The sequence below is a fragment of the Ascaphus truei genome, chromosome 9 (assembly GCF_040206685.1).
Source record: "Ascaphus truei isolate aAscTru1 chromosome 9, aAscTru1.hap1, whole genome shotgun sequence".
Lineage (NCBI taxonomy): Eukaryota > Metazoa > Chordata > Amphibia > Anura > Ascaphidae > Ascaphus > Ascaphus truei.
In genome coordinates this window covers 43,910,677-43,938,319 of record NC_134491.1, presented here as the reverse complement: position 1 = coordinate 43,938,319, position 27,643 = coordinate 43,910,677, and the positions used below count along the sequence as shown (strand labels likewise).

Sequence of the window (27,643 nt, the reverse complement as noted above, 5' to 3'; positions counted from 1 at the left end):
CCTCATGGCATAGCGACTACGTCTCCAGGTGCGCCAGGCCTCATGGCATAGCGACTACGTCTACAAGTGCCCCAGGCCTCATGGCATAGCCCCTACGTCTCCAGGTGCGCCAGGCCTCATGGCATAGCGACTACGTCTCCAGGTGCGCCAGGCTTCATGGTATAGCGACTACATCTCCAGGTGCGCCAGGCCTCATGGTATAGCGACTACGTCTCCAGGTGCGCCAGGCCTCATGGTATAGCGACTACGTCTCCAGGTGCGCCAGACCTCATGGTATAGCGACTACGTCTCCAGGTGCGCCAGACCTCATGGCATAGCGGCTACGTCTCCAGGTGCGCCAGGCCTCATGGTATAGGGACTACGTCTCCAGGTGCGCCAGACCTCATGGTATAGCGACTACGTCTCCAGGTGCGCCAGGCCTCATGGTATAGCGACTACGTCTCCAGGTGCGCCAGGCCTCAGGGCATAGCAACTACGTCTCCAGGCCTCATGGTATAGCGACTACGTCTACAAGTGCCCCAGGCCTCATGGCATAGCCCCTACGTCTCCAGGTGCGCCAGGCCTCATGGCATAGCGACTACGTCTCCAGGTGCGCCAGACCGCATGGCATAGCGGCTACGTCTCCAGGTGCGCCAGGCTTCATGGTATAGCGACTACATCTCCAGGTGCGCCAGGCCTCATGGTATAGCGGCTACGTCTCCAGATGTGCCAGGCCTCATGGTATAGCGACTACGTCTCCAGGTGCGCCAGACTGCATGGCATAGCGGCTACGTGTTAAGGCACCCAGAGGGTTAAAAAAAACACTCTGAGGCAGATTCTTTAAATGCCTGTACGGGATGGTGCACTGACCCGGCGTTTACTCCCATTCAAGTGACAGAGGTGGTGCTGGATCGGGTGAATTTACCCCGTTTGAATCTGCCTCTTTGTCTGATAAATAGACCGGCCTCCTTGTCCTGAAGAAGTTCGATAAATGGATCACTCGTATTCATTCAGTGGTCACAGCTACATAGAGACAACGACCCCGGTCTGACTGGTAAAAATAAAGTATGGCGCCCCCAGCAATGGCGACACGTACAGGCTTTGTGCAAAGTACGGAAAGACCGGAGACCGCTGGTGTAACACGATGGTCATGCAAACAGGGACCCCCAGATACTTACTAACTAATCGTTCATATAGATGGTCTCGCTTTTTTTATAAGACCCTGACATGAAGATTAAGGACGTCACTTTACCTGTAACAATGTCTGGCGCAGAGCTGGGCTCGCCAGCCTGTTATTACAGCCATGGTTAGCTGGAACGTAACCTTTTCCCATCTCTGTCCTTTTTGTTTTTATATTTAGAATATATTTTGCGGTAAAATTCTGATATTTAAGATTTATATTGTCTATTGTGTTCCGCTTGCGTTTGTTCTCCCGCTTACCCGATCTGTTCTCTTCCCCTCACCTTTTGGGGAAGATTCAATAAGAAAATAAATGCACAAAAGAAGCCCAGCGACGTAGTGATACAATGTGTAACTTTCTTTTGTGTTTGGTTAAAGGGACAGACCGCTGCTGATCGTCCACGGTGAGAAACGGGAGTCCAAAGCGAGACTGCACGAGGCCGCGCATCCGTATGAAAATGTTCGCCTGTGTCAGGTACTAGGAGCTGGAAACCGCGCGGGCGCCGTTCTTTTATTGTAACCCCTTCAGTGCTGGCGACGCGGGCGACACATCTCCTTTGTGTTGATGGCACATACCTGCGGTTTCTTTCATGGGAAATATTGTCCTTGCTACCTAAGGACTCGGGCCCGTGTTTACTAAGCAGTGCTATTCCGTAAGACCCCTTTAAATTTATTCAGGGGAAAGGGTAAAGGGGTCTTGTGGTGCTGGGAGGGTTTTTTTATGGCATAGCACCTTTTGGTAAATATGTTCCTCACTGTTTATCACGTGTTCTGATGAGACAGCAGAAATACATATTGTAGGTGTTTTTTCTTTCCTTTGTCCTGCTCCTAAACCTGTTGTAGGCTTTGTACCTCGGACCTTTTTAGTGCTGTGGCTGCCTGACCTCAGGTCTAAGTGTCTTATTCTGTAAACCCCCCAAGCGGCCATCCAGGCTGGTCACACACAGATATCCTCATTAAAGTCTATGAAAAGTCTGATTATGGCCCAAACGGCGGCTTCACAGTATATAGAATTAGCCCCTAAAGGGGTTCTAATAGAGCATAGGTTATATACTGTAAGCTCTTTGTGTTATTGATTTGTCCTCTAGAGAGCAGCATCTTAACACCGCAGGAGGCGAATCCGCTGATTATGGGGTTACCGGTGTGATCTATTTATTACATTCCCAGCCTAATATCTTTGCTTCTTTTTTTTTCTTTCTTAGGCCAAGTTGGATATCCCCTTTGGGACGCATCACACGTACGTACGTGTTTATTAGCGGTAGAGAAAAGAATGAAAATCGGTGCCTAAAGCATTGCTTTGAACTGGGGGTCATACAGCAGTGACAGGGTTAATAACGCAGTTGCCCAAACAGGAAATGGGGAAACGGCCTTAAAATACCAACCTCGGTAATCTGAAACCAGGGATCATTTATTGAGGTATAAATGTATTGACAGCTAGGCTCGAATGTAACATGTAGGCAGGCTCGCGTGTAACATGTAGGCTCGCGTGTAACATGTAGGCTCGCGTGTAACATGTAGGCTCGCATGTAACATCTACGTAGGCTCACATGTAACATCTACGTAGGCCCGCATGTAACATCTAGGCCCGCATGTAACATCTAGACTCGCTCTCGTAACATCTAGGCCCGCATGTAACATCTAGACTCGCTCTCGTAACATCTAGGCTCGCATGTAACATCTAGGCCCGCATGTAACATCTAGACTCGCTCTCGTAACATCTAGGCTCGCTCTCATGTAACATCTAGGCCCGCTCTCATGTAACATCTAGGCCCGCATGTAACATCTAGGCTCGCTCTCATGTAACATCTAGGCCCGCTCTCATGTAACATCTAGGCCCGCATGTAACATCTAGGCCCGCTCTCATGTAACATCTAGGCCCGCATGTAACATCTAGGCTCGCTCTCATGTAACATCTAGGCCCGCATGTAACATCTAGGCTCGCTCTCATGTAACATCTAGGCCCGCTCTCATGTAACATCTAGGCCCGCCCGCATGTAACATCTAGGCCCGCCCGCATGTAACATCTAGGCCCGCCCGCATGTAACATCTAGGCCCGCTCTCATGTAACATCTAGGCCCGCCCGCATGTAACATCTAGGCCCGCATGTAACATCTAGGCCCGCATGTAACATCTAGGCCCGCATGTAACATCTAGGCCCGCATGTAACATTTCGACTAAATTGTTGGTACTTAACCCAGGGGGGCTCAACTCCATTGCTCAAGACCGTCCAACAGGTCAGGTTTTAAGGATATCCCTGTTTCACAGGTCCACTGATTGAGCCACCTGTGCTGAAGCAGGGATATCCTTAACTTGACCTTTGGGGGGGGCTTAACCCCTATGAAGCCAGAGTGGTCTGCAGCACATTGTAGTGGAACATATTGCTCTCCTCCCGAGCATCAAAGTTGTTAATGTTTTTTTTTCCCCTCCCTGGAATTACAGAGAATTAGAGAGACGGAGGATATTGTGATTAAAACGGGCAGTTCATTTAGAGACAAACTGCTGGTGTATTTTAGCGCGGGGAGTGACCGCGCCGGACCCCAGCTTCCTGCACTTACCGCCAACGCTTTGGAATTATTTGTATTATTGAGAGATGTTCCCATTGATGCAAACACAACCGTTTCGTGCGGTTAATGGGATGCGTCTGGACTTCTTTTAGTGCCTTTCAGTTTCAAGGACTGGTTTCCAGGCAACAATCCATATATAAAGGGAACATCCTGTTGTGTTCTCACTGAAATGAAGTTGTTTACTTCTTTTGGTTAAATGTCACCATCATTTGTTAGCGGATTTTTGGCAATTGAATGGGAATTAGAAGCCCTTGTTTGCATTGGTCTGTAACTATAATGCACATGTAATGCACATGCACATATAATGCACATGTGACGCCACCGTGCATCAAGGCTGCTTTCCTTTGTCTCAATAACATGACAATGACATGTACATGATGTGTGACGGACACAGGGGGATTATATTGTGATGTCCAGTTATTGGTACTGTACGTGAGTGTAAGAGAGATGAATAACTGGCAGTGGGCGGATTACCATGAGTACAGATCAGCCGGTGTGGTGGGAAACTAGTCTGCACTGGATTAGATTCCTCTCTCTGTCTGCTCTCTCTTTGCTGTCTCTGATTTCTCTCTCGCTGTCTGCTCTCTCTTTCGCTGTCTCTGATTTCTCTCTCGCTGTCTGCTCTCTCTTTCGCTGTCTCTGATTTCTCTCTCGCTGTCTGCTCTCTCTTTCGCTGTCTCTGATTTCTCTCTCGCTGTCTGCTCTCTCGCTCTTTGCTCTCTCTCTCACCGTCTGTCTGTACTCTCCCTCTCTTTCGCTATCTCTATGTCTCTGTCTCGCTGTTTGCTCTCTATCTCATGTCTGTCTGTGCTCTCCCTCTCTCGCTGTATGCGCACTTTCTCGCTGTCTCTGTCTGCTCTCTTGTCTGCTCTCTTGTTGTCTGTGCGCGCTCTCTCTTGCTGGCTCTGTCTGAGCTCTCTCACTGTCTATGCCCTCGCTAGCTTTCTGTTCTCTCGCTGTCTATGCGCTCTCACTGTGTCTGCGCTCTCGCTGTCTGCACTGTCTGCGCTTTCTTGTTGTCTCTGTCTGCTCTCTGTCTGCGCTCGTTGTCTCTGTCTGCTCTCTCTTTCTGCGCTCGTTGTCTCTGTGCTCGCTCTTGCTGTCTCTGTCTGTGCTCGCGCTCGTTGTCTCTGTGCTCGCTCTCGCTGTCTCTGTCTGAGCTCTCTCTCTCACACTCTCTCGCTGCCTGTCTCGCTCTCCTGCTGCTGAGCACATCTGTATCTGAGCTCTCGCTCTCTCTTTCTCGCTCTCTCTTTCTCACTCTCTCGCTCGTTGCCTGTCTCGCTCTCCTGCTGCTGAGCACATCTGTATCTGAGCTTGCTCTCTCGCTCTCTCGCTCTCTCTCTTTCGCTCTCTCTCGCTCTCGTTGCCTGTCTCGCTCTCCTGCTGCTGAGCACATCTGTGTATCCGTTATGAACACTGTGTCCTAATAACTGCTGTACGTTAAGTGAACATGGCCAAGAACATAATGAGAAAATAACACTGCTGCATCATGTAACTGTCACCTGACACACTATATACATACGTGTGTGTGTATAATGCTATACATATAAATATTCCGTATGATCTAGGTTTAGTTTGTGAAACCGGTTAACACCAGGACAGTTTGACCCCAAGTGCAGTGTTTCCCGGTAACGCCACGCTTCGGTAACGCCACGCTTCGGTAACGCCACGCTTCGGTAACGCCACGCTTCGGTAACGCCACGCTTCGGTAACGCCACGCTTCGGTAACGCCACGCTTCGGTAACGCCACGCTTCGGTAACGCCACGCTTCGGTAACGCCACGCTTCCCTCGCGCCTGGCTTTGCACATTTCAATGCTGTCTCTTGTTGCAGGAAAATGATGTTTCTGTTATACAAGGAAGGCCTGCGTATTGTAATCCACACAAGTAACCTCATACATGCCGACTGGCACCAGAAAACTCAGGGGTATGTACAGGACTTTCCTTCCTTGTGGGGTCATAAGGACATTAAAAGCATATTTATTATATTTATTAAAAGCACATGTTGTATTGCCAAGACTTTATAAGTCATTAAAAAAAAGTGGATTAAGACAGAAAAAAGACGTAAAAGAGAGAACTTCTAGGGACTGTTACTTAAAGGATTAGACAGACCCCACTAATACTGGAGTAATACCTATTTGTTTCTAAAAAATAAAATCCACAGAAGCCCAGCAGGACCTAAAATAGTTCAGATAAACTCCCCCCGCAACCTGTACGCCGTGAACCTGCGTGCCCCCTACTCGCACACCCTCCGCCCTGTACCCGCGCGCCCTGAACCTGCCTGCAGCGTACTCGCACACCCTCCGCCCTGTACCCGCGCGCCCTGAACCTGCCTGCAGCGTACTCGCACACCCTCCGCCCTGTACCCGCGCGCCCTGAACCTGCCTGCAGCGTACTCGCACACCCTCCGCCCTGTACCCCCGCGCCCTGAACCTGCCTGCAGCGTACTCGCACATCCTGCGCCCTGTACCCGCGCGCCCTGAACCTGCCTGCAGCGTACTCGCACACCCTCCGCCCTGTACCCGCGCGCCCTGTACCTGCCTGCAGCGTACTCGCACACCCTCCGCCCTGTACCCGCGCGCCCTGAACCTGCCTGCAGCGTACTCGCACATCCTGCGCCCTGTACCCGCGCGCCCTGAACCTGCCTGCAGCGTACTCGCACACCCTCCGCCCTGTACCCGCGCGCCCTGAACCTGCCTGCAGCGTACTCGCACATCCCGCGCCCTGTACCAGCGCGCCCTGAACCTGCCTGCAGCGTACTCGCACACCCTCCGCCCTGTACCCCCGCGCCCTGAACCTGCCTGCAGCGTACTCGCACATCCTGCGCCCTGTACCCGCGCGCCCTGAACCTGCCTGCAGCGTACTCGCACACCCTCCGCCCTGTACCCGCGCGCCCTGTACCTGCCTGCAGCGTACTCGCACACCCTCCGCCCTGTACCCGCGCGCCCTGAACCTGCCTGCAGCGTACTCGCACATCCTGCGCCCTGTACCTGCCTGCAGCGTACTCGCACACCCTCCGCCCTGTACCCGCGCGCCCTGAACCTGCCTGCAGCGTACTCGCACATCCTGCGCCCTGTACCAGCGCGCCCTGTACCTGCCTGCAGCGTACTCGCACACCCTCCGCCCTGTACCCGCGCGCCCTGAACCTGCCTGCAGCGTACTCGCACATCCTGCGCCCTGTACCAGCGCGCCCTGTACCTGCCTGCAGCGTACTCGCACATCCCGCGCCCTGTACCAGCGCGCCCTGTACCTGCCTGCAGCGTACTCGCACATCCCGCGCCCTGTACCAGCGCGCCCTGTACCTGCCTGCAGCGTACTCGCACATCCCGCGCCCTGTACCAGCGCGCCCTGTACCTGCCTGCAGCGTACTCGCACATCCCGCGCCCTGTACCAGCGCGCCCTGTACCTGCCTGCAGCGTACTCGCACATCCCGCGCCCTGTACCTGCCTGCAGCGTACTCGCACATCCCGCGCCCTGTACCTGCCTGCAGCGTACTCGCACATCCGGCGCCCTGTACCAGCGCGCCCTGTACCTGCCTGCAGCGTACTCGCACATCCGGCGCCCTGTACCAGCGCGCCCTGTACCTGCCTGCAGCGTACTCGCACATCCCGCGCCCTGTACCAGCGCGCCCTGTACCAGCCTGCAGCGTACTCGCACATCCTGCGCCCTGTACCAGCCTGCAGCGTACTCGCACATCCCGCGCCCTGTACCAGCGCGCCCTGTACCTGCCTGCAGCGTACTCGCACATCCCGCGCCCTGTACCAGCGCGCCCTGTACCAGCCTGCAGCGTACTCGCACATCCTGCGCCCTGTACCTGCCTGCAGCGTACTCGCACATCCCGCGCCGTGTACCTGACTGCAGCGTACTCGCACATCCCGCGCCCTGTACCAGCGCGCCCTGTACCTGCCTGCAACGTACTCGCACATCCCGCGCCCTGTACCTGCCTGCAACGTACTCGCACATCCCGCGCCCTGTACCAGTCTGCAACGTACTCGCACATCCCGCGCCCTGTACCTGCGCACCCTGTACCTGCCTGCAGCGTACTTGCACATCCCGCGCCCTGTACCTGCCTGCAGCGTACTCGCACATCCCGCGCCCTGTACCAGTGCGCCCTGTACCAGCGCACCCTGTACCTGCCTGCAGCGTACTCGCACATCCCGCGCCCTGTACCTGCCTGCAGCGTACTCGCACATCCCGCGCCCTGTACCAGCGCCCTGTACCTGCCTGCAGCGTACTCGCACATCCTGCGCCCTGTACCAGCGCGCCTTGTACCTGCCTGCAGCGTACTCGCACATCCCGCGCCCTGTACCTGACTGCAGCGTACTCGCACATCCCGCGCCCTGTACCAGCGCGCCCTGTACCTGCCTGCAGCGTACTCGCACATCCCGCGCCCTGTACCTGCCTGCAGCGTACTCGCACATCCTGCGCCCTGTACCTGCGCGCCCTGTACCTGCCTGCAGCGTACTCGCACATCCCGCGCCCTGTACCAGCGCGCCCTGTACCTGCCTGCAGCGTACTCGCACATCCCGCGCCCTGTACCAGCGCGCCCTGTACCTGCCTGCAGCGTACTCGCACATCCCGCGCCCTGTACCTGCCTGCAGCGTACTCGCACATCCCGCGCCCTGTACCTGCCTGCAGCGTACTCGCACATCCCGCGCCCTGTACCTGCCTGCAGCGTACTCGCACATCCTGCGCCCTGTACCTGCCTGCAGCGTACTCGCACATCCCGCGCCCTGTACCAGCGCGCCCTGTACCTGCCTGCAGCGTACTCGCACATCCCGCGCCCTGTACCAGCGCGCCCTGTACCTGCCTGCAGCGTACTCGCACATCCCGCGCCCTGTACCTGCCTGCAGCGTACTCGCACATCCCGCGCCCTGTACCTGCCTGCAGCGTACTCGCACATCCTGCGCCCTGTACCAGCCTGCAGCGTACTCGCACATCCCGCGCCCTGTACCAGCGCCCTGTACCTACCTGCAGCGTACTCGCACATCCCGCGCCCTGTACCAGCGCGCCTTGTACCTGCCTGCAGCGTACTCGCACATCCTGCGCCCTGTACCTGCCTGCAGCGTACTCGCACATCCCGCGCCCTGTACCTGCCTGCAGCGTACTCGCACATCCCGCGCCCTGTACCAGCGCACCCTGTACCTGCCTGCAGCGTACTCGCACATCCCGCGCCCTGTACCTGCCTGCAGCGTACTCGCACATCCCGCGCCCTGTACCAGCGCCCTGTACCAGCGCCCTGTACCTGCCTGCAGCGTACTCGCACATCCCACATCCTGCGCCCTGTACCAGCGCGCCTTGTACCTGCCTGCAGCGTACTCGCACATCCCGCGCCCTGTACCTGACTGCAGCGTACTCGCACATCCCGCGCCCTGTACCAGCGCGCCCTGTACCTGCCTGCAGCGTACTCGCACATCCTGCGCCCTGTACCTACCTGCAGCGTACTCGCACATCCTGCGCCCTGTACCTGCCTGCAGCGTACTCGCACATCCCGCGCCCTGTACCAGCGCGCCCTGTACCTGCCTGCAGCGTACTCGCACATCCTGCGCCCTGTACCTGCCTGCAGCGTACTCGCACATCCCGCGCCCTGTACCTGCCTGCAGCGTACTCGCACATCCCGCGCCCTGTACCTGCCTGCAGCGTACTCGCACATCCCGCGCCCTGTACCTGCTTGCAGCGTACTCGCACATCCCGCGCCCTGTACCAGCGCGCCCTGTACCTGCCTGCAGCGTACTCGCACATCCTGCGCCCTGTACCTACCTGCAGCGTACTCGCACATCCCGCGGCCTGTAGCTGCCTGCAGCGTACTCGCACATCCCGCGCCCTGTACCTGCCTGCAGCGTACTCGCACATCCCGCGCCCTGTACCAGCGCGCCCTGTACCTGCTTGCAGCGTACTCGCACATCCCGCGCCCTGTACCAGCGCGCCCTGTACCTGCCTGCAGCGTACTCGCACATCCTGCGCCCTGTACCTGCCTGCAGCGTACTCGCACATCCCGAGCCCTGTACCATCGCGCCCTGTACCTACCTGCAGCGTACTCGCACATCCCGCGCCCTGTACCTGCCTGCAGCGTACTCGCACATCCCGCGCCCTATACCTGCCTGCAGCGTACTCGCACATCCCGCGCCCTGTACCAGCGCGCCCTGTACCAGCCTGCAGCGTACTCGCACATCCCGCGCCCTGTACCTGCCTGCAGCGTACTCGCACATCCCGCGCCCTGTACCAGCCTGCAGCGTACTCGCACATCCCGCGCCCTGTACCTGCCTGCAGCGTACTCGCACATCCCGCGCCCTGTACCAGCCTGCAGCGTACTCGCACATCCCGCGCCCTGTACCTGCCTGCAGCGTACTCGCACATCCTGCGCCCTGTACCTGCCTGCAGCGTACTCGCACATCCCGCGCCCTGTACCTGCCTGCAGCGTACTCGCACATCCCGCGGCCTGTAGCTGCCTGCAGCGTACTCGCACATCCCGCGCCCTGTACCTGCTTGCAGCGTACTCGCACATCCCGCGCCCTGTACCTGCCTGCAGTGTACTCGCACATCCTGCGCCCTGTACCAGTGCGCCCTGTACCTGCCTGCAGCGTACTCGCACATCCCGCGCCCTGTACCAGCGCGCCCTGTACCTGCCTGCAGCGTACTCGCACATCCCGCGCCCTGTACCTGCCTGCAGCGTACTCGCACATCCCGCGCCCTGTACCAGCGCGCCCTGTACCAGCGCGCCCTGTACCAGCCTGCAGCGTACTCGCACATCCTGCGCCCTGTACCAACCTGCAGCGTACTCGCACATCCCGCGCCCTGTACCAGCGCGCCCTGTACCTGCCTGCAGCGTACTCGCACATCCTACGCCCTGTACCTGCCTGCAGCGTACTCGCACATCCCGCGCCGTGTACCTGCCTGCAGCGTACTCGCACATCCCGCGCCCTGTACCAGCGCGCCCTGTACCTGCCTGCAACGTACTCGCACATCCCGCGCCCTGTACCTGCCTGCAGCGTACTCGCACATCCCGCGCCCTGTACCTGCGCACCCTGTACCTGCCTGCAGCGTACTTGCACATCCCGCGCCCTGTACCAGCGCGCCCTGTACCTGCCTGCAACGTACTCGCACATCCCGCGCCCTGTACCTGCCTGCAGCGTACTCGCACATCCCGCGCCCTGTACCAGCGCACCCTGTACCTGCCTGCAGCGTACTCGCACATCCCGCGCCCTGTACCTGCCTGCAGCGTACTCGCACATCCCGCGCCCTGTACCAGCGCCCTGTACCTGCCTGCAGCGTACTCGCACATCCTGCGCCCTGTACCAGCGCGCCTTGTACCTGCCTGCAGCGTACTCGCACATCCCGCGCCCTGTACCTGACTGCAGCATACTCGCACATCCCGCGCCCTGTACCAGCGCGCCCTGTACCTGCCTGCAGCGTACTCGCACATCCCGCGCCCTGTACCAGGGCACCCTGTACCTGCCTGCAGCGTACTCGCACATCCCGCGCCCTGTACCAGCGCGCCCTGTACCTGCCTGCAGCGTACTCGCACATCCTGCGCCCTGTACCAGCCTGCAGCGTACTCGCACATCCCGCGCCCTGTACCTGCCTGCAGCGTACTCGCACATCCCGCGCCCTGTACCATTGCGCCCTGTACCTACCTGCAGCGTACTCGCACATCCCGCGGCCTGTACCTGCCTGCAGCGTACTCGCACATCCCGCGCCCTGTACCTGCCTGCAGCGTACTCGCACATCCCGAGCCCTGTACCATTGCGCCCTGTACCTACCTGCAGCGTACTCGCACATCCCGCGCCCTGTACTAGCGCACCCTGTACCTGCCTGCAGCGTACTCGCACATCCCGCGCCCTGTACCTGCCTGCAGCGTACTCGCACATCCCGCGCCCTGTACCTGCCTGCAGCGTACTCGCACATCCCGCGCCCTGTACCAGCGCACCCTGTACCTGCCTGCAGCGTACTCGCACATCCCGCGCCCTGTACCTGCCTGCAGCGTACTCGCACATCCCGCGCCCTGTACCAGCGCGCCTTGTACCTGCCTGCAGCGTACTCGCACATCCCGCGCCCTGTACCTGACTGCAGCATACTCGCACATCCCGAGCCCTGTACCATTGCGCCCTGTACCTACCTGCAGCGTACTCGCACATCCTGCGCCCTGTACCTGCCTGCAGCGTACTCGCACATCCCGCGCCCTGTAGCTGCCTGCAGCGTACTCGCACATCCCGCGCCCTGTACCTGCCTGCAGCGTACTCGCACATCCTGCGCCCTGTACCTGCCTGCAGCGTACTCGCACATCCCGCGCCCTGTACCTGCTTGCAGCGTACTCGCACATCCCGCGCCCTGTACCAGCGCGCCCTGTACCTGCCTGCAGCGTACTCGCACATCCCGCGCCCTGTGCCAGCGCGCCCTGTACCTACCTGCAGCGTACTCGCACATCCTGCGCCCTGTACCTGCCTGCAGCGTACTCGCACATCCTGCGCCCTGTACCTGCCTGCAGCGTACTCGCACATCCTGCGCCCTGTACCTGCCTGCAGCGTACTCGCACATCCCGCGCCCTGTACCTGCCTGCAGCGTACTCGCACATCCCGCGCCCTGTACCAGTGCGCCCTGTACCTGCCTGCAGCGTACTCGCGCATCCTGCGCCCTGTACCTGCCTGCAGCGTACTCGCACATCCCGCGCCCTGTACCTGCCTGCAGCGTACTCGCACATCCCGCGCCCTGTACCAGCGCGCCCTGTACCTGCCTGCAGCGTACTCGCACATCCCGCGCCCTGTACCTGCCTGCAGCGTGCTCGCACATCCCGCGCCCTGTACCAGCGCGCCCTGTACCTGCCTGCAGCGTACTCGCACATCCCGCGCCCTGTACCTGCCTGCAGCGTACTCGCACATCCCGCGCCCTGTACCTGCCTGCAGCGTACTCGCACATCCCGCGCCCTGTATCAGCGCGCCCTGTACCTGCCTGCAGCGTACTCGCATATCCCGCGCCCTGTACCAGCGCGCCCTGTACCTGCCTGCAGCGTACTCGCACATCCCGCGCCCTGTATCAGCGCGCCCTGTACCAGCCTGCAGCGTACTCGCACATCCCGCGCCCTGTTCCAGCGCGCCCTGTACCTGCCTGCAGCGTACTCGCACATCCCGCGCCCTGTACCAGCGCGCCCTGTACCTGCCTGCAGCGTACTCGCACATCCCGCGCCCTGTACCTGCCTGCAGCGTACTCGCACATCCCGCGCCCTGTACTAGCGCCCTGTACCTGCCTGCAGCGTACTCGCACATCCCGCGCCCTGTACCTGCCTGCAGCGTACTCGCACATCCCGCGCCCTGTACCTGCCTGCAGCGTACTCGCACATCCCGCGCCCTGTACCAGCGCGCCCTGTACCTGCCTGCAGCGTACTCGCACATCCCGCGCCCTGTACCTGCCTGCAGCGTACTCGCACATCCTGCGCCCTGTACCAGCGCGCCCTGTACCTGCCTGCAGCGTACTCGCACATCCTGCGCCCTGTACCTGCCTGCAGCGTACTCGCACATCCTGCGCCCTGTACCTGCCTGCAGCGTACTCGCGCATCCTGCGCCCTGTACCAGCGCGCCCTGTACCTGCCTGCAGCGTACTCGCACATCCCGCGCCCTGTACCAGCGCGCCCTGTACCTGCCTGCAGCGTACTCGCACATCCCGCGCCCTGTACCAGCGCGCCCTGTACCTGCCTGCAGCGTACTCGCACATCCCGCGCCCTGTACCAGCGCACCCTGTACCTGCCTGCAGCGTACTCGCACATCCCGCGCCCTGTACCTGCCTGCAGCGTACTCGCATATCCCGCGCCCTGTACCTGCCTGCAGCGTACTCGCACATCCCGCGCCCTGTACCAGCGCACCCTGTACCTGCCTGCAGCGTACTCGCACATCCCGCGCCCTGTACCTGCCTGCAGCGTACTCGCACATCCCGCGCCATGTACCAGCGCGCCCTGTACCTGCCTGCAGCGTACTCGCACATCCCGCGCCCTGTACCTGCCTGCAGCGTACTCGCACATCCCGCGCCCTGTACCTGCCTGCAGCGTACTCGCACATCCCGCGCCCTGTACCTGCCTGCAGCGTACTCGCACATCCCACGCCCTGTACCTGCCTGCAACGTACTCGCACATCCCGCGCCCTGTACCTGCCTGCAGCGTACTCGCACATCCTGCGCCCTGTACCTGCCTGCAGCGTACTCGCACATCCCGCGCCCTGTACCTGCCTGCAGCGTACTCGCACATCCCGCGCCCTGTACCTGCCTGCAGCGTACTCGCACATCCCGCGCCCTGTACCAGCGCACCCTGTACCTGCCTGCAGCGTACTCGCACATCCCGCGCCCTGTACCAGCGCACCCTGTACCTGCCTGCAGCGTACTCGCACATCCTGCGCCCTGTACCAGCGCGCCCTGTACCTGCCTGCAGCGTACTCGCACATCCCGCGCCCTGTACCAGCCTGCAGCGTACTCGCACATCCCGCGCCCTGTACCAGCGCGCCCTGTACCAGCGCGCCCTGTACCAGCCTGCAGCGTACTCGCACATCCCGCGCCCTGTACCAACCTGCAGCGTACTCGCACATCCCGCGCCCTGTACCTGCCTGCAGCGTACTCGCACATCCCGCGCCCTGTACCTGCCTGCAGCGTACTCGCACATCCCGCGCCCTGTACCAACCTGCAGCGTACTCGCACATCCCGCGCCCTGTACCTGCCTGCAGCGCACTCGCACATCCCGCGCCCTGTACCAACCTGCAGCGTACTCGCACATCCCGCGCCCTGTACCAGCGCGCCCTGTACCAGCCTGCAGCGTACTCGCACATCCTGCGCCCTGTACCAACCTGCAGCGTACTCGCACATCCCGCGCCCTGTACCAACCTGCAGCGTACTCGCACATCCCGCGCCCTGTACCTGCCTGCAGCGTACTCGCACATCCTGCGCCCTGTACCTGCCTGCAGCGTACTCACACATCCCGAGCCCTGTACCAGCGCACCCTGTACCTGCCTGCAGCGTACTCGCACATCCCGCGCCCTGTACCAGCGCGCCCTGTACCTGCCTGCAGCGTATTCGCACATCCCGCGCCCTGTACCAGGGCCCCCTGTACCTGCCTGCAGCGTACTCGCACATCCCGCGCCCTGTACCAGTGCACCCTGTACCTGCCTGCAGCGTACTCGCACATCCCGCGCCCTGTACCTGCCTGCAGCGTACTCGCACATCCCGCGCCCTGTACCAGCGCGCCCTGTACCTGCCTGCAGCGTACTCGCACATCCCGCGCCCTGTACCTGCCTGCAGCGTACTCGCACATCCCGCGCCCTGTACTAGCGCCCTGTACCTGCCTGCAGCGTACTCGCACATCCCGCGCCCTGTACTAGCGCACCCTGTACCTGCCTGCAGCGTACTCGCACATCCCGCGCCCTGTTCCAGCGTGCCCTGTACCCGCACACCCCACGCCCAGTACCCGCGCACCCCACAAACATCCTATGTATATCCATACGTATAGTGGATCTTGTTCCCTAAACCACTAAAGCAGGTAAATGTTTAACAACACGGTTGAGGTGACGAACGTACCACAAGTTAATCAATACTGCATGTAAAGTTTAGCAACAAATAACTCAGTCTTAACAATTTATGTTAATGAACTCATTCCACATCTATACAACTAGTGCTAAACATTTTATATATGTCCTCCGGTCGGTATATTTGATCTTTATTTAGGTCTTTTGGGCTCTTGGCGATTCACACTCTCCGTATGCTTTGTCTTCTATCCATCCCAGTTTCTTAAATAGCACACACAGAACCTGGCTCCTACGTGACTATATATTAATGTCCTGTATAGCACACACACAGAGCCCGCTCCTTTGTGACTATATATTAATGTCCTGTATAGCACACACACAGAGCCCTCCTCCTATGTAACTATATATTAATGTCCTTTATAGCACACACACACAGAACCCGGCTCCTATGTGACTATATATTAATGTCCTGTATAGCACACACAGAACCCGGCTCCTATGTGACTATATATTAATGTCCTGTATAGCACACATTTCAGACAATCCAGGAGGAGCATATATGGGAAATAAAAACAAAGAGTGCAAAAATGTAAGTGCAGACGTTTGGACAAAGAGATAAGGATGTGATGAAATCTTGGCTCTACTGGTATATCTACTCACAAGATGTTCGTGGTATAAATACAATTAGCAGATAGGGCTGCTACCCAATTAGATAGTATGGTGTGTGGGGTTCCCTCCAGGCACGTCTCGTCAATGAGGCGATGGTATATGTAGAGGAGAAAAACAGCACTACATAGCGCAATCTGATATAAAATACTTTATAAAAAGGTATGTATATAAAATGTGCACTTACAATGTGCTAAATTAAAACACGCATTGGTCACAATATATGTGAATTAGGTGGGTACTCCGCAGCTCTCACCGCCTCCCCTCGTTGTTCTAGAGCTCCTTCGCCTGCACTTCAGGATTCCAACTCCTCTCTGTGTGTCCTCCGGTGCGTGTGACGTCACGGCTCTGTAGATGGTAAAGCTACGGGTCCCCCTCTGGTCCAAAACACCACTCAACGTGTTTTGCCCAGCCCCTGAGAGCTGTGTGACGAAGCTGTATAGCACACACACACATAAGGCCGAAACATTGTGTGGCACATTAAATTTTCTTTATTCAGAAATCCGTGGAGCGCTGGATCCCTTCTTTTTTTTTCCCCTCTGTATAGCACACACACAGAGCCCGGCTCCTATGTGACTATATATTAATGTCCTGTATAGCACACACACACAGAGCCCGGCTCCTATGTGACTATATACAGGAATACCCCGCAATAACGTACGCAATGGGACCGGAGCATGTATTTAAAGCGAAAATGTACTTAAAGTGAAGCACTACCTTTTCCCCACTTATTGATGCATGAACTGTACTGGAATCGTCATATACGGGCATAACTGATGTAAATAACGCATTTATAACAGGCTCTATAGTCTCCCCGCTTGCGCACAGCTTCGGTGCAGGTAGGGAGCCGGTATTGCTGTTCAGGACATGCTGACAGGCGCATGCGCGAACTGCCGTTTTCCTATTGGGCGATGTGTACTTACTCGCGAGTGTACTTAAAGTGAGTGTCCTTAAACTGGGGTATGCCTGTATTAATGTCCTGTATAGCACACACACAGAACCCGGCTCCTATGTGACTATATATTAATGTCCTGTATAGCACACACACAGAGCCCCGCTCCTATGTGACTATATATTAATGTCCTCTTTAGCATATACACACAAAGCCCTGCTCCTATGTGACTATATATTAATGTCCTGTATAGAGCACACACAGAGCCCCCTCCTATGTGACTATATATTAATGTCCTGTATAGCGCACACACACAGAGCCCGGCTCCTATGTGACTATATATTAATGTCCTGTATAGCGCACACACACAGAGCCCTGCTCCTATGTGACTATATATTAATGTGCTGTATAGCACACACACAGAGCCCGACTCCTATGTGACTATATATTAATGTCCTGTATAGCACACACAGAGCCCGACTCCTATGTGACTATATATTAATGTCCTGTATAGCACACACACAGAGCCCGGCTCCTATGTGACTATATATTAATGTCTCTGTATAGCACACACACAGAGCCCTGCTCCTATGTGACTATATATTAATGTCCTGTATAGCACACACACAGAGCCCGCTCCTATGTGACTATATATTAATGTCCTGTATAGCACACACACAGAGCCCGGCTCCTATGTGACTATACATTAATGACCTGTAAAGCACACACACAGAGCCCTGCTCCTATGTGACTATATATTAATGTCCTGCATAGCACACACCCCCCGGCTCCTATGTGACTATATATTAATGTCCTGTATAGCACACACACAGAGCCCTGCTCCTATGTGACTATATATTAATGTCTCTGTATAGCACACACACAGAGCCCAGCTCCTATGTGACTATATATTAATGTCCTGTATAGCACACACACAGAGCCTTGCTCCTATGTGACTATATATTAATGTCCTGTATAGCACACACACAGAGCCCTGCTCCTATGTGACTATATATTAATGTCCTGTATAGCACACACACAGAGCCTGGCTCCTATGTGACTATATATATTAATGTCCTGTATAGCACACACACAGAGCCCTGCTCCTATGTGACTATATATTAATGTCCTGTATAGCACACACACAGAGCCCGGCTCCTATGTGACTATATATTAATGTCCTGTATAGCACACATACACACAGAGCCCGGCTCCTATGTGACTATATATTAATGTCCTGTATAGGACACACACAGAGCCCTGCTTCGGAAAGGTGATGTGAAGTCCCCTGCACTTTCTTATGCCAGCCGAACGCAGCAATGTGACACGTGTTTAACATAAAGAGCTTTGGGGTCCTGCCTCCTGGAAATGGTCTACAGCAATCTCTTCTTCTTCTACAGCAGGGGCGGCCAATTCCTGTCCTCAAGGGCCACCAACAGGTCAGGTTTGAAGCATATCCCTGCTTCAGCACAGGTAGCTCAATCAGTGGCTCAGTCAAAGACTGAGCCACCTGTGCTGAAGCAGAGACTGATAAAGCTACCTGTGCTGAAGCAGGGTTATCCTGAACCTGACCTGTTGGTGGCCTTTTGAGGACTGGAGTTGGCCGCCCCTGCACTACAGGCTCCTTGTGGTCTCACATCACCCTGTGACTTCTCTTCTTTAGAGCCTTGCACTCTGCAGCACTTCTCTGTCCTCTCGTGTCATTGTCCTGTTTACAATTTACTCTTGTAGCTGTTTTCCGATAGATGTCTGGCATCTAAAAGCTTTTTCCTCTTACTCCCTGCTACCCCCGGAAACTCCTTTTTTGTTCAATACCTTCTTGAGAAACATTACTTTTTTGCCTGTGTCTCATAATCCAATTCGCATCCCTTGGTGCTGGGCGGAGGAGGGAAGAAAGCCTTTGTACTATGGGTGTCTCGCTCTCACGGTGACACAGGGGCTCTCAGGACAGCACAGGCCTTTGTAGCTTTCTTTCTATCCTGGCACTTGTGCTCTTTTTCCACAGTTTGCTTTCTTGTTTCACGATTTCACTGCACTGGATGAGTTCAAGAAGCACTTCATACTAACACTGCTCTTACTCGCGGGCTCAGTAACAGCGACGCTACTGGCAGAGAGATTGGATTTATTTTAAGCGGAGAGGGTTAGAGGAAATGCAAGGACGGTGACGCTCCAGAAAGTTCCATGGTTTATTGGGGGGGATGGGGGAGAAAATCACACAGTCCTCATTCCTTCTTTAACATCGACTCCTTTTGTGATATTTGATGTGGTAATACTCTGTGTGCGAACTCGAGCAGTGTATCTCTGTGTCTTTTGCTTCAAGTCTTTATCAGTTACTCATGAACCTGTGAGGTTTGTAAGACTGTCCACACTATTAAATCTATGAAGGACTCGTATGTTGGTCCGTTAGACAGTATCCCACAGCCTAGATCCATTCTCCAGGTGCTGTTAGGCTCCCATAAGGCTACACTGTATTATCCTGTGCACTGAATGCTTTAATGTGGTTTTATTTGACAGGATTTGGTTAAGTCCTCTATACCGTCGCCTGCCCGAAGGAGCCTCTGGTTCCGATGGTGAATCTGTGACAAACTTTAGGTCGGACCTTGTAGCATACTTGGCCTCTTACAACTCCCCGACCCTAAAGGAATGGATGGATATCATTAAGGAACATGATCTCTCCGAAACAAGGTCTGTAGACTCTGGACCATTTGTCAGCATTATGTGGGGGGTCATTCACTGCAGCGCAGCATCTGCTCTGTATAATATCACCAGGTGACAGCTACTCTACGTGGGGAATGATCTCTTCTGCACTAGCACCGCTTCAGTGCCAGATGGCTGGGCCTGTAATGCATTGCCTTACTCTCTGGTACTCTAGGGGTTAACGCAGTGAATCTGGTCCATAGATCCCAGCACAGACCCATGGATTAGTCTGTGGCTGAATCTCTGCACTCAGCCCATTACCAAGCAGCAGGGGATGCTGGGAGTTGTAGTTCTGCTAAACCGGGACTAATTATGTATGTTTGGGGGATAGTTAAGGTATTTGTCGTCTGGTTTTACTATTCTGCGTGTAGGATCTCCACAGGGCTGAAGCCATGTTATATAATAGTATATACAGCTCTGTGCTGGCAGCGACCAAGCCGGACAAACAACTCTCAGAAAACTGCCACAGCCGGTAACATCTATAAGAGAGAGAGAAGGTGCTCAAAAAAAGGTTGGACATCTTTTTAGAAAGGAAAGGTATACAGGGATATACCAAATAAGTATACATGGGAAGGATGTTGATCCAGGGATTAATCCGATTGCCAATTCCTGGAGTCAGGAAGGAATTTATTTTCCCCTTATGAGATGTCATCGGATGATACGACACTGGGGTTTTTTGTTTGCCTTCCTCAGGATCAATAAGTAAGTATAGATATAGGATAAAGTATCTGTTGTCTAAATTTAGCATAGGTTGAACTTGATGGACGTACGTCTTTTTTCAACCTCATCTACTATGTAAATATGTAACTATGTAAGTTTCCTTACAATGTTTGGCCACATGGATGTGCTGAATACCTGCCCCGTGTTCCAGTAACATGTATAGAATACGGAGTACGTTATTACATCCGGGTTATTAGTTACAAAGAGTGTTTAGACAATATAATTAAAGCGCTATTCATATCACTTCAGCTATCTATCATATAACAATAGCAGGCCATTATTATCATCGCTCGAATACAAAAACAGAATTCTAGCAAATGAATTAGCGGGCAGGATACATGGAAACTGTATGCTAATAACGATTAGACCTATACAGCAGAAATAACCCTTATTTGTGGGGGTGTTTTATTTTTTTTCTTGACGTTTGTGTGTTATTTCTAGAGATGTTGAAGTGTCAATGTTTTTACAAATGTCGTTTTTAGTGTGGGATGCAGATTCTTTGCGGCGAATTAAATGGCAAATCCGTATTGTTAATCAGCCAGGACGGAATATAAATCCATATTTCTGAATTTCAGGGTTTATCTCCTTGCTTCAACCCCAGGAAGATACCTAGGGAATGAAAAGGAGAAGTGGGGTCACTTCCACCTGAGAAAGGTACCAGTTTATAATATCCTAACCGCTATGTTGCTAAATGAGGCTGCACCATGTTGCTGTGCAATGCTTTGCTGGGCCCCCTGGCATTTAAGGTGTTAAGACAGGGATGGGCAACTCCAGTCCTCAAGACCCCCCCCCCCCCCCCCCAACAGGTCAGGTTTTCAAGATATCCCTGCTTCAGCACAGGTGGCTCAGCTTTAGCACAGGTGGCTCAATCAGTGGCTCAGTCTTCGACTGCACTACCTGTGCTGAAGCAAGGATAGCCTTAATACCTGGCCTGTGGTGCCCCTTGATGACGAGTTTGCCAACCCTGCAGCTTCAGCACAGGTGGCTTAATGGAGCCACTGATTGAGCCACCCGTGCTGATGCAGGGATAGCCTTAATACCTGACCTGTTGGTGGCCATTGAGGAATGAAGTTGCCCGCCCGTGTTAAACGCTGGTGCGTGAGCATTGTTCTTTGTAAACGGCGCAGTATTCCTGCTGAGGAGAGCAGCGCAGTGTAATGCTGAGGAGAGCAGCGCAGTGTAATGCTGAGGAGAGCAGCGCAGTGTAATGCTGAGGAGAGCAGCGCAGTGTAATGCTGAGGAGAGCAGCGCAGTGTAATGCTGAGGAGTGCAGCGCAGTGTAATGCTGAGGAGAGTAGCGCAGTGTAATGCCGAGGAGAGCAGCGCAGTGTATTGCCGAGGAGAGCAGCGCAGTGTAATGCCGAGGCGAGCAGCGCAGTGTAATGCCGAGGCGAGCAGCGCAGTGTAATGCCGAGGCGAGCAGCGCAGTGTAATGCCGAGGCGAGCAGCGCAGTGTAATGCCGAGGCGAGCAGCGCAGTGTAATGCCGAGGAGAGCAGCGCAGTGTAATGCCGAGGAGAGCAGCGCAGTGTAATGCCGAGGAGAGCAGCGCAGTGTAATGCCGAGGAGAGCAGCGCAGTGTAATGCCGAGGAGAGCAGCGCAGTGTAATGCCGAGGAGAGCAGCGCAGTGTAATGCCGAGGAGAGCAGCGCAGTGTAATGCCGAGGAGAGCAGCGCAGTGTAATGCCGAGGAGAGCAGCGCAGTGTAATGCCGAGGAGAGCAGCGCAGTGTAATGCCGAGGAGAGCAGCGCAGTGTAATGCCGAGGAGAGCAGCGCAGTGTAATGCCGAGGAGAGCAGCGCAGTGTAATGCCGAGGAGAGCAGCGCAGTGTAATGCCGAGGAGAGCAGCGCAGTGTAATGCTGAGGAAAAGCAGCGCAGTGTAATGCCGAGGAGAGCAGCGCAGTGTAATGCCGAGGAGAGCAGCGCAGTGTAATGCCGAGGAGAGCAGCGCAGTGTAATGCCGAGGAAAAGCAGCGCAGTGTAATGCCGAGGAGAGCAGCGCAGTGTAATGCCGAGGAGAGCAGCGCAGTGTAATGCTGAGGAAAAGCAGCGCAGTGTAATGCCGAGGAGAGCAGCGCAGTGTAATGCCGAGGAGAGCAGCGCAGTGTAATGCCGAGGAGAGCAGCGCAGTGTAATGCTGAGGAGAGCAGCGCAGTGTAATGCCGAGGAAAAGCAGCGCAGTGTAATGCCGAGGAAAAGCAGCGCAGTGTAATGCTGAGGAGAGCAGCGCAGTGTAATGCCGAGGAGAGCAGCGCAGTGTAATGCCGAGGAGAGCAGCGCAGTGTAATGCCGAGGAGAGCAGCGCAGTGTAATGCCGAGGAGAGCAGCGCAGTGTAATGCTGAGGAAAAGCAGCGCAGTGTAATGCTGAGGAGAGCAGCGCAGTGTAATGCCGAGGAGAGCAGCGCAGTGTAATGCCGAGGAGAGCAGCGCAGTGTAATGCCGAGGAGAGCAGCGCAGTGTAATGCTGAGGAGAGCAGCGCAGTGTAATGCTGAGGAGAGCAGCGCAGTGTAATGCCGAGGAGAGCAGCGCAGTGTAATGCCGAGGAGAGCAGCGCAGTGTAATGCCGAGGAGAGCAGCGCAGTGTAATGCCGAGGAGAGCAGCGCAGTGTAATGCCGAGGAGAGCAGCGCAGTGTAATGCCGAGGAGAGCAGCGCAGTGTAATGCCGAGGAAAGCAGCGCAGTGTAATGCCGAGGAGAGCAGCGCAGTGTAATGCCGAGGAGAGCAGCGCAGTGTAATGCTGAGGAGAGCAGCGCAGTGTAATGCCGAGGAAAAGCAGCGCAGTGTAATGCCGAGGAGAGCAGCGCAGTGTAATGCCGAGGAGAGCAGCGCAGTGTAATGCTGAGGAAAAGCAGTGCAGTGTAATGCCGAGGAGAGCAGCGCAGTGTAATGCCGAGGAGAGCAGCGCAGTGTAATGCCGAGGAGAGCAGCGCAGTGTAATGCTGAGGAGAGCAGCGCAGTGTAATGCCGAGGAAAAGCAGCGCAGTGTAATGCCGAGGAAAAGCAGCGCAGTGTAATGCTGAGGAGAGCAGCGCAGTGTAATGCCGAGGAGAGCAGCGCAGTGTAATGCCGAGGAGAGCAGCGCAGTGTAATGCCGAGGAGAGCAGCGCAGTGCAATGCCGAGGAGAGCAGCGCAGTGCAATGCCGAGGAGAGCAGCGCAGTGTAATGCCGAGGAGAGCAGCGCAGTGTAATGCTGAGGAAAAGCAGCGCAGTGTAATGCTGAGGAGAGCAGCGCAGTGTAATGCCGAGGAGAGCAGCGCAGTGTAATGCCGAGGAGAGCAGCGCAGTGTAATGCCGAGGAGAGCAGCGCAGTGTAATGCTGAGGAGAGCAGCGCAGTGTAATGCTGAGGAGAGCAGCGCAGTGTAATGCTGAGGAGAGCAGCGCAGTGTAATGCCGAGGAGAGCAGCGCAGTGCAATGCCGAGGAGAGCAGCGCAGTGTAATGCCGAGGAGAGCAGCGCAGTGTAATGCTGAGGAGAGCAGCGCAGTGTAATGCTGACACCGGTTATCTCTTATTGCAGCTTTTAAGGGAAAATACATCTGCGATCGCAGGAGAGGAAACCTGGCCCGTCATCTGTCAGTTTTCCAGTATCGGTGCCATGGGAGCGGACAGAACCAAGTGGCTGCACTCGGAGTTCAGTGAGAGCCTCACAACATTCGGGAAAGGTGTTAAATCTCTGCAGAAAGCCGCGGCCCCTCTCCATTTGGTAAACCCCGGAGCAATATTACCAGTGTTTCACTTTCATTGCCTATGCTAGAACAGATCGAGGAACGGGGACAGAGAACAAGGACGGTCACTTGTTATTAATGCTGCCGGTGAAATGTTCAGGATAATCCGCGTGACGATGGCACGCTTAATGCCACGTGCGTGTCCACACCCAGAGTCCTGGCACTTGCAGATTAAACTCTGTAGGGTACTTTAAAAAGGATAAAGCAGATTTGCACTTGGGATTCACACAAATTCGATAGACTTTGAAAGGCCGTTTTCAGGCCAAACGTCTCCACTGAACTTAAATGGGGATTTCCATCTGGAAACAGGCTGAATAACGGCCGCTTTGGAGTTTATAGAATTTACGCTTTGCGGTATCGCTAATTCACAGAACTGACAGGAAAGAAAGATTCAAAGATAACCGTTTTACAGCATTTCTGAGACCCCCCTCTAAATCCTCATAACTTGGGGCTACTTGCTTGATGCCTGTCTGACTCCAATCCACAAAAAGGGGCTACGCTTTAGCACGCTTTTACTCCCATACTTCTAACGGATGTGGGTCTGTCTCGAGTGTCACAGACGTGTGTGTGTGTGTGTGTGTGTGTGTGTGTGTGTGTGTGTGTGTGTGTGTGTGTGTGTGTGTGTGTGTGTAAATGCGGGTAGGTACAGAGTCCCCCAAGTAACAGTGACGTACACGCATCTTAGCGGTGCAAACTTTCAAAAAGCGTTTTCATGCTTTCTACATTGAGCCTTTTATGCTATAAAATCCCATAGATTGCTTCTGAACTGGGAGTTCATTCAACCACATCAAAGTGGTTGTATTTCCCTCTATTTTATAGTGCAGGGTGGCCAATTCCAGTCCCCAAAGGCAACCAACAGGTTAGGTTTTCAGGATATCCCTGCTTCAGCACAGGTGGCTCAATCAGAGGCTCAGTCAAAGACTGCATCACCTGTGCGGAAGCAGGGATATCCTTAAAACCTGACCTTTTGGTGGCCCTTGAGGACTGGAGTTGGCCAGTCCTGTTATAGGATGAGCCTTGCGTGATTATATTAATGTGCTATTTCTCATTAGAACTGGGAATGAGAGAACGAGAAACAGTGTGTCTTCATTTTCTGTTTTCTCCCCAGAAGTTAAATGTGAATCTTGTTGCATCCTTTCTAGATTTATCCTTCTGTGGATAACGTGAGGACCAGCTTGGAAGGATACCCTGGTGGGTTAAGTCTGAATAGACCATCTACTATATATTTGTGAAAGCACTTTATGTCTGCATGGCCTGTGTCCCTAGCGGCAATCTCATTGGTCCCTTGGGCCGCCCGCCCCCGCACACCTCTCATTGGCCACACACACTCACACCAGCCCCTTGGCCAGCCCCCCCACACCTCTCATTGGCCTGAGGCGGAGTGACGGGCCAAAGGTCCAAAAAACACACACACACACAGTGTCACACACACACACACACACCTCACCCCTCACCCCCCCCCCCCCAAGCTCATTCCCCCCCCCCCAAGCTCACCCCCCCCCCCCCCCAAGCTCACACCCCGGCGCCGCTACAGTCAGCAGGGGAGCGGAGCGAGCACCCGGGACACAGCGGGGGAGCGGCCACAACACGTGGCCTCCCACCTGACATCCACGTGGGAGCGGCCGCAGCATACACACGGGCCTCGCCGCACGCTCCTCGGCACCGCCTCACCTCTCCCACCCCCCCTCACAGCAAAGCCCAGCCTACCCGGCGCCGCCTGCAACGCTCCTCGGCAACGCTGCCTCACCTCGAGGCGGAGGCCAGCGGGGGGGGCTCCCGCCCTGCAGGAGGGATCCCACACATACCCCGTGCTGCTCACTCTCCCTCCACATGCCCCGTGCTGCTCACTCCCCCTCCACATGCCCCGTGCTGCTCACTCCCCCTCCCCCCTCTACATGCCCCGTGCTGCTCACTCCCCCTCCACCCTCCACATGCCCCGTGCTGCTCACTCCCCCTCCACATGCCCCATGCTGCTCACTCCCCCTCCCCCTCCACATGCCCCGTGCTGCTCACTCCCCCTCCACATGCCCCGTGCTGCTCACTCCCCCTCCCCCCTCCACATGCCCCGTGCTGCTCACTCCCCCTCCCCCCTCCACATGCCCCGTGCTGCTCACTCCCCCTCCCCCTCCACATGCCCCGTGCTGCTCACTCCCCCTCCCCCCTCCACATGCCCCGTGCTGCTCACTCCCCCTCCACATGCCCCGTGCTGCTCACTCCACATGCCCCGTGCTGCTCACTCCCCCTCCACATGCTCCGTGCTGCTCACCCCCCCCTCCGCATGCCCCGTGCTGCTCACCCCCCCTCCACATGCCCCGTGCTGCTCTCCCCCCCTCCACATGCCCCGTGCTGCTCTCCCCCCTCCACATGCCCCGTGCTGCTCTCCCTGCAGCTTCCCCCCCCCCCCTCCACATGCCCTCTGTCCGGCTCCCGTCCGATCCCTGCCCCTCATTACCAGAAAACTGCAGGGTCCGTCTTCCGGCCTGCATGAGGAAGATGCTGCCGACTGCAAGGTAAGCAGCCCCCCCCCACACACACATTCCTTCATCTCCATCTATACAGACACACGTATACACACAGACACACGTATACACACAGACACACGTATACACACAGACACACGTATACACACAGACACACGTATACACACAGACACACGTATACACACAGACACACGTATACACACAGACACACGTATACACACAGACACACGTATACACACAGACACACGTATACACGTATATACACACACACACATATATACACACACACGTATATACACACACACGTATATACACACACACGTATATACACACATGTACACACACGTAGGCACACGTACACACACGTAGGCACACGTACACACACGTAGGCACACGTACACACACACGTAGGCACACGTATACACACACACGTAGGCACACGTATACACACACACGTAGGCACACGTATACACACACACGTAGGCACACGTATATACACACACACACGTAGACACACGTATACACACACACACGTAGACACACACATGTAGACACACACGTATACACACACGTACACACACGTATACACACAGGCACACGTTGACAAACATGTATACACACACACAAACATGTATACACACGCGTGTGTGTATACACACACACACACACACACACACTATCCCCAGCACCACCACATCAGCACACCGGTATCCCATGCCCCCCCCAGCACACTGGCATTCTTGGCTCCCCACCATTCCCAGCCCCATCAACACCATCAGCACCCACACATTGGCACCTTCGCACCTCCCCCATCGGCACACCCACATCCGCACCCCCACATCAGCAACAAACCCTCCCAAATCAGCACACCGATACAATCACCATCAGTACAGCCACAGCAGCAGTACCACCGCACACCGCCATGGGCCGCGTGGACCACTCCCCACCCAAATGCCACCCCCACACCACAAACATCCCGGGCAACGCCGGGGCTCTCAGCTAGTTTATAATAAATGTACTGGAAGCATCAACATATTTGTACATAAAATCAATATATTGCTGCTCATAGTGACTTCTTGTTGCGAAGTTCTTATATTAGCATTGTTCTGCAATGCTTCTGCTTTACAGCTGGTGGCTCCCTGCCATATGGTATCCAGACTGCTCAGAAACAGCCCTGGCTGCATTCCTACTTTCAGTAAGTATGTTTCCTTCACTACCAATGAGCATCACTCAGCGAGAG

General features: G+C 55.7%; 1 protein-coding gene across 4 annotated transcripts in view; it reads left to right on the top strand.

Moving 5' to 3' along the window:
* TDP1 (tyrosyl-DNA phosphodiesterase 1) overlaps positions 1 to 27,643 on the top strand; it is a 67,057-nt gene that overhangs the window by 8,551 nt on the left and 30,863 nt on the right. For 3 of the 4 annotated variants that reach the window (XM_075614567.1, XM_075614569.1, XM_075614565.1), the window contains 8 exons: positions 1,537 to 1,633; positions 2,361 to 2,395; positions 5,558 to 5,650; positions 19,291 to 19,461; positions 20,769 to 20,847; positions 23,716 to 23,901; positions 25,066 to 25,114; positions 27,532 to 27,598. In XM_075614567.1, the coding sequence (XP_075470682.1) occupies positions 1,537 to 1,633; positions 2,361 to 2,395; positions 5,558 to 5,650; positions 19,291 to 19,461; positions 20,769 to 20,847; positions 23,716 to 23,901; positions 25,066 to 25,114; positions 27,532 to 27,598 (777 nt within the window). The remainder of the gene's footprint in view (positions 1 to 1,536; positions 1,634 to 2,360; positions 2,396 to 5,557; positions 5,651 to 19,290; positions 19,462 to 20,768; positions 20,848 to 23,715; positions 23,902 to 25,065; positions 25,115 to 27,531; positions 27,599 to 27,643) is intronic. The other variant, XM_075614566.1, reaches the window with a different exon arrangement.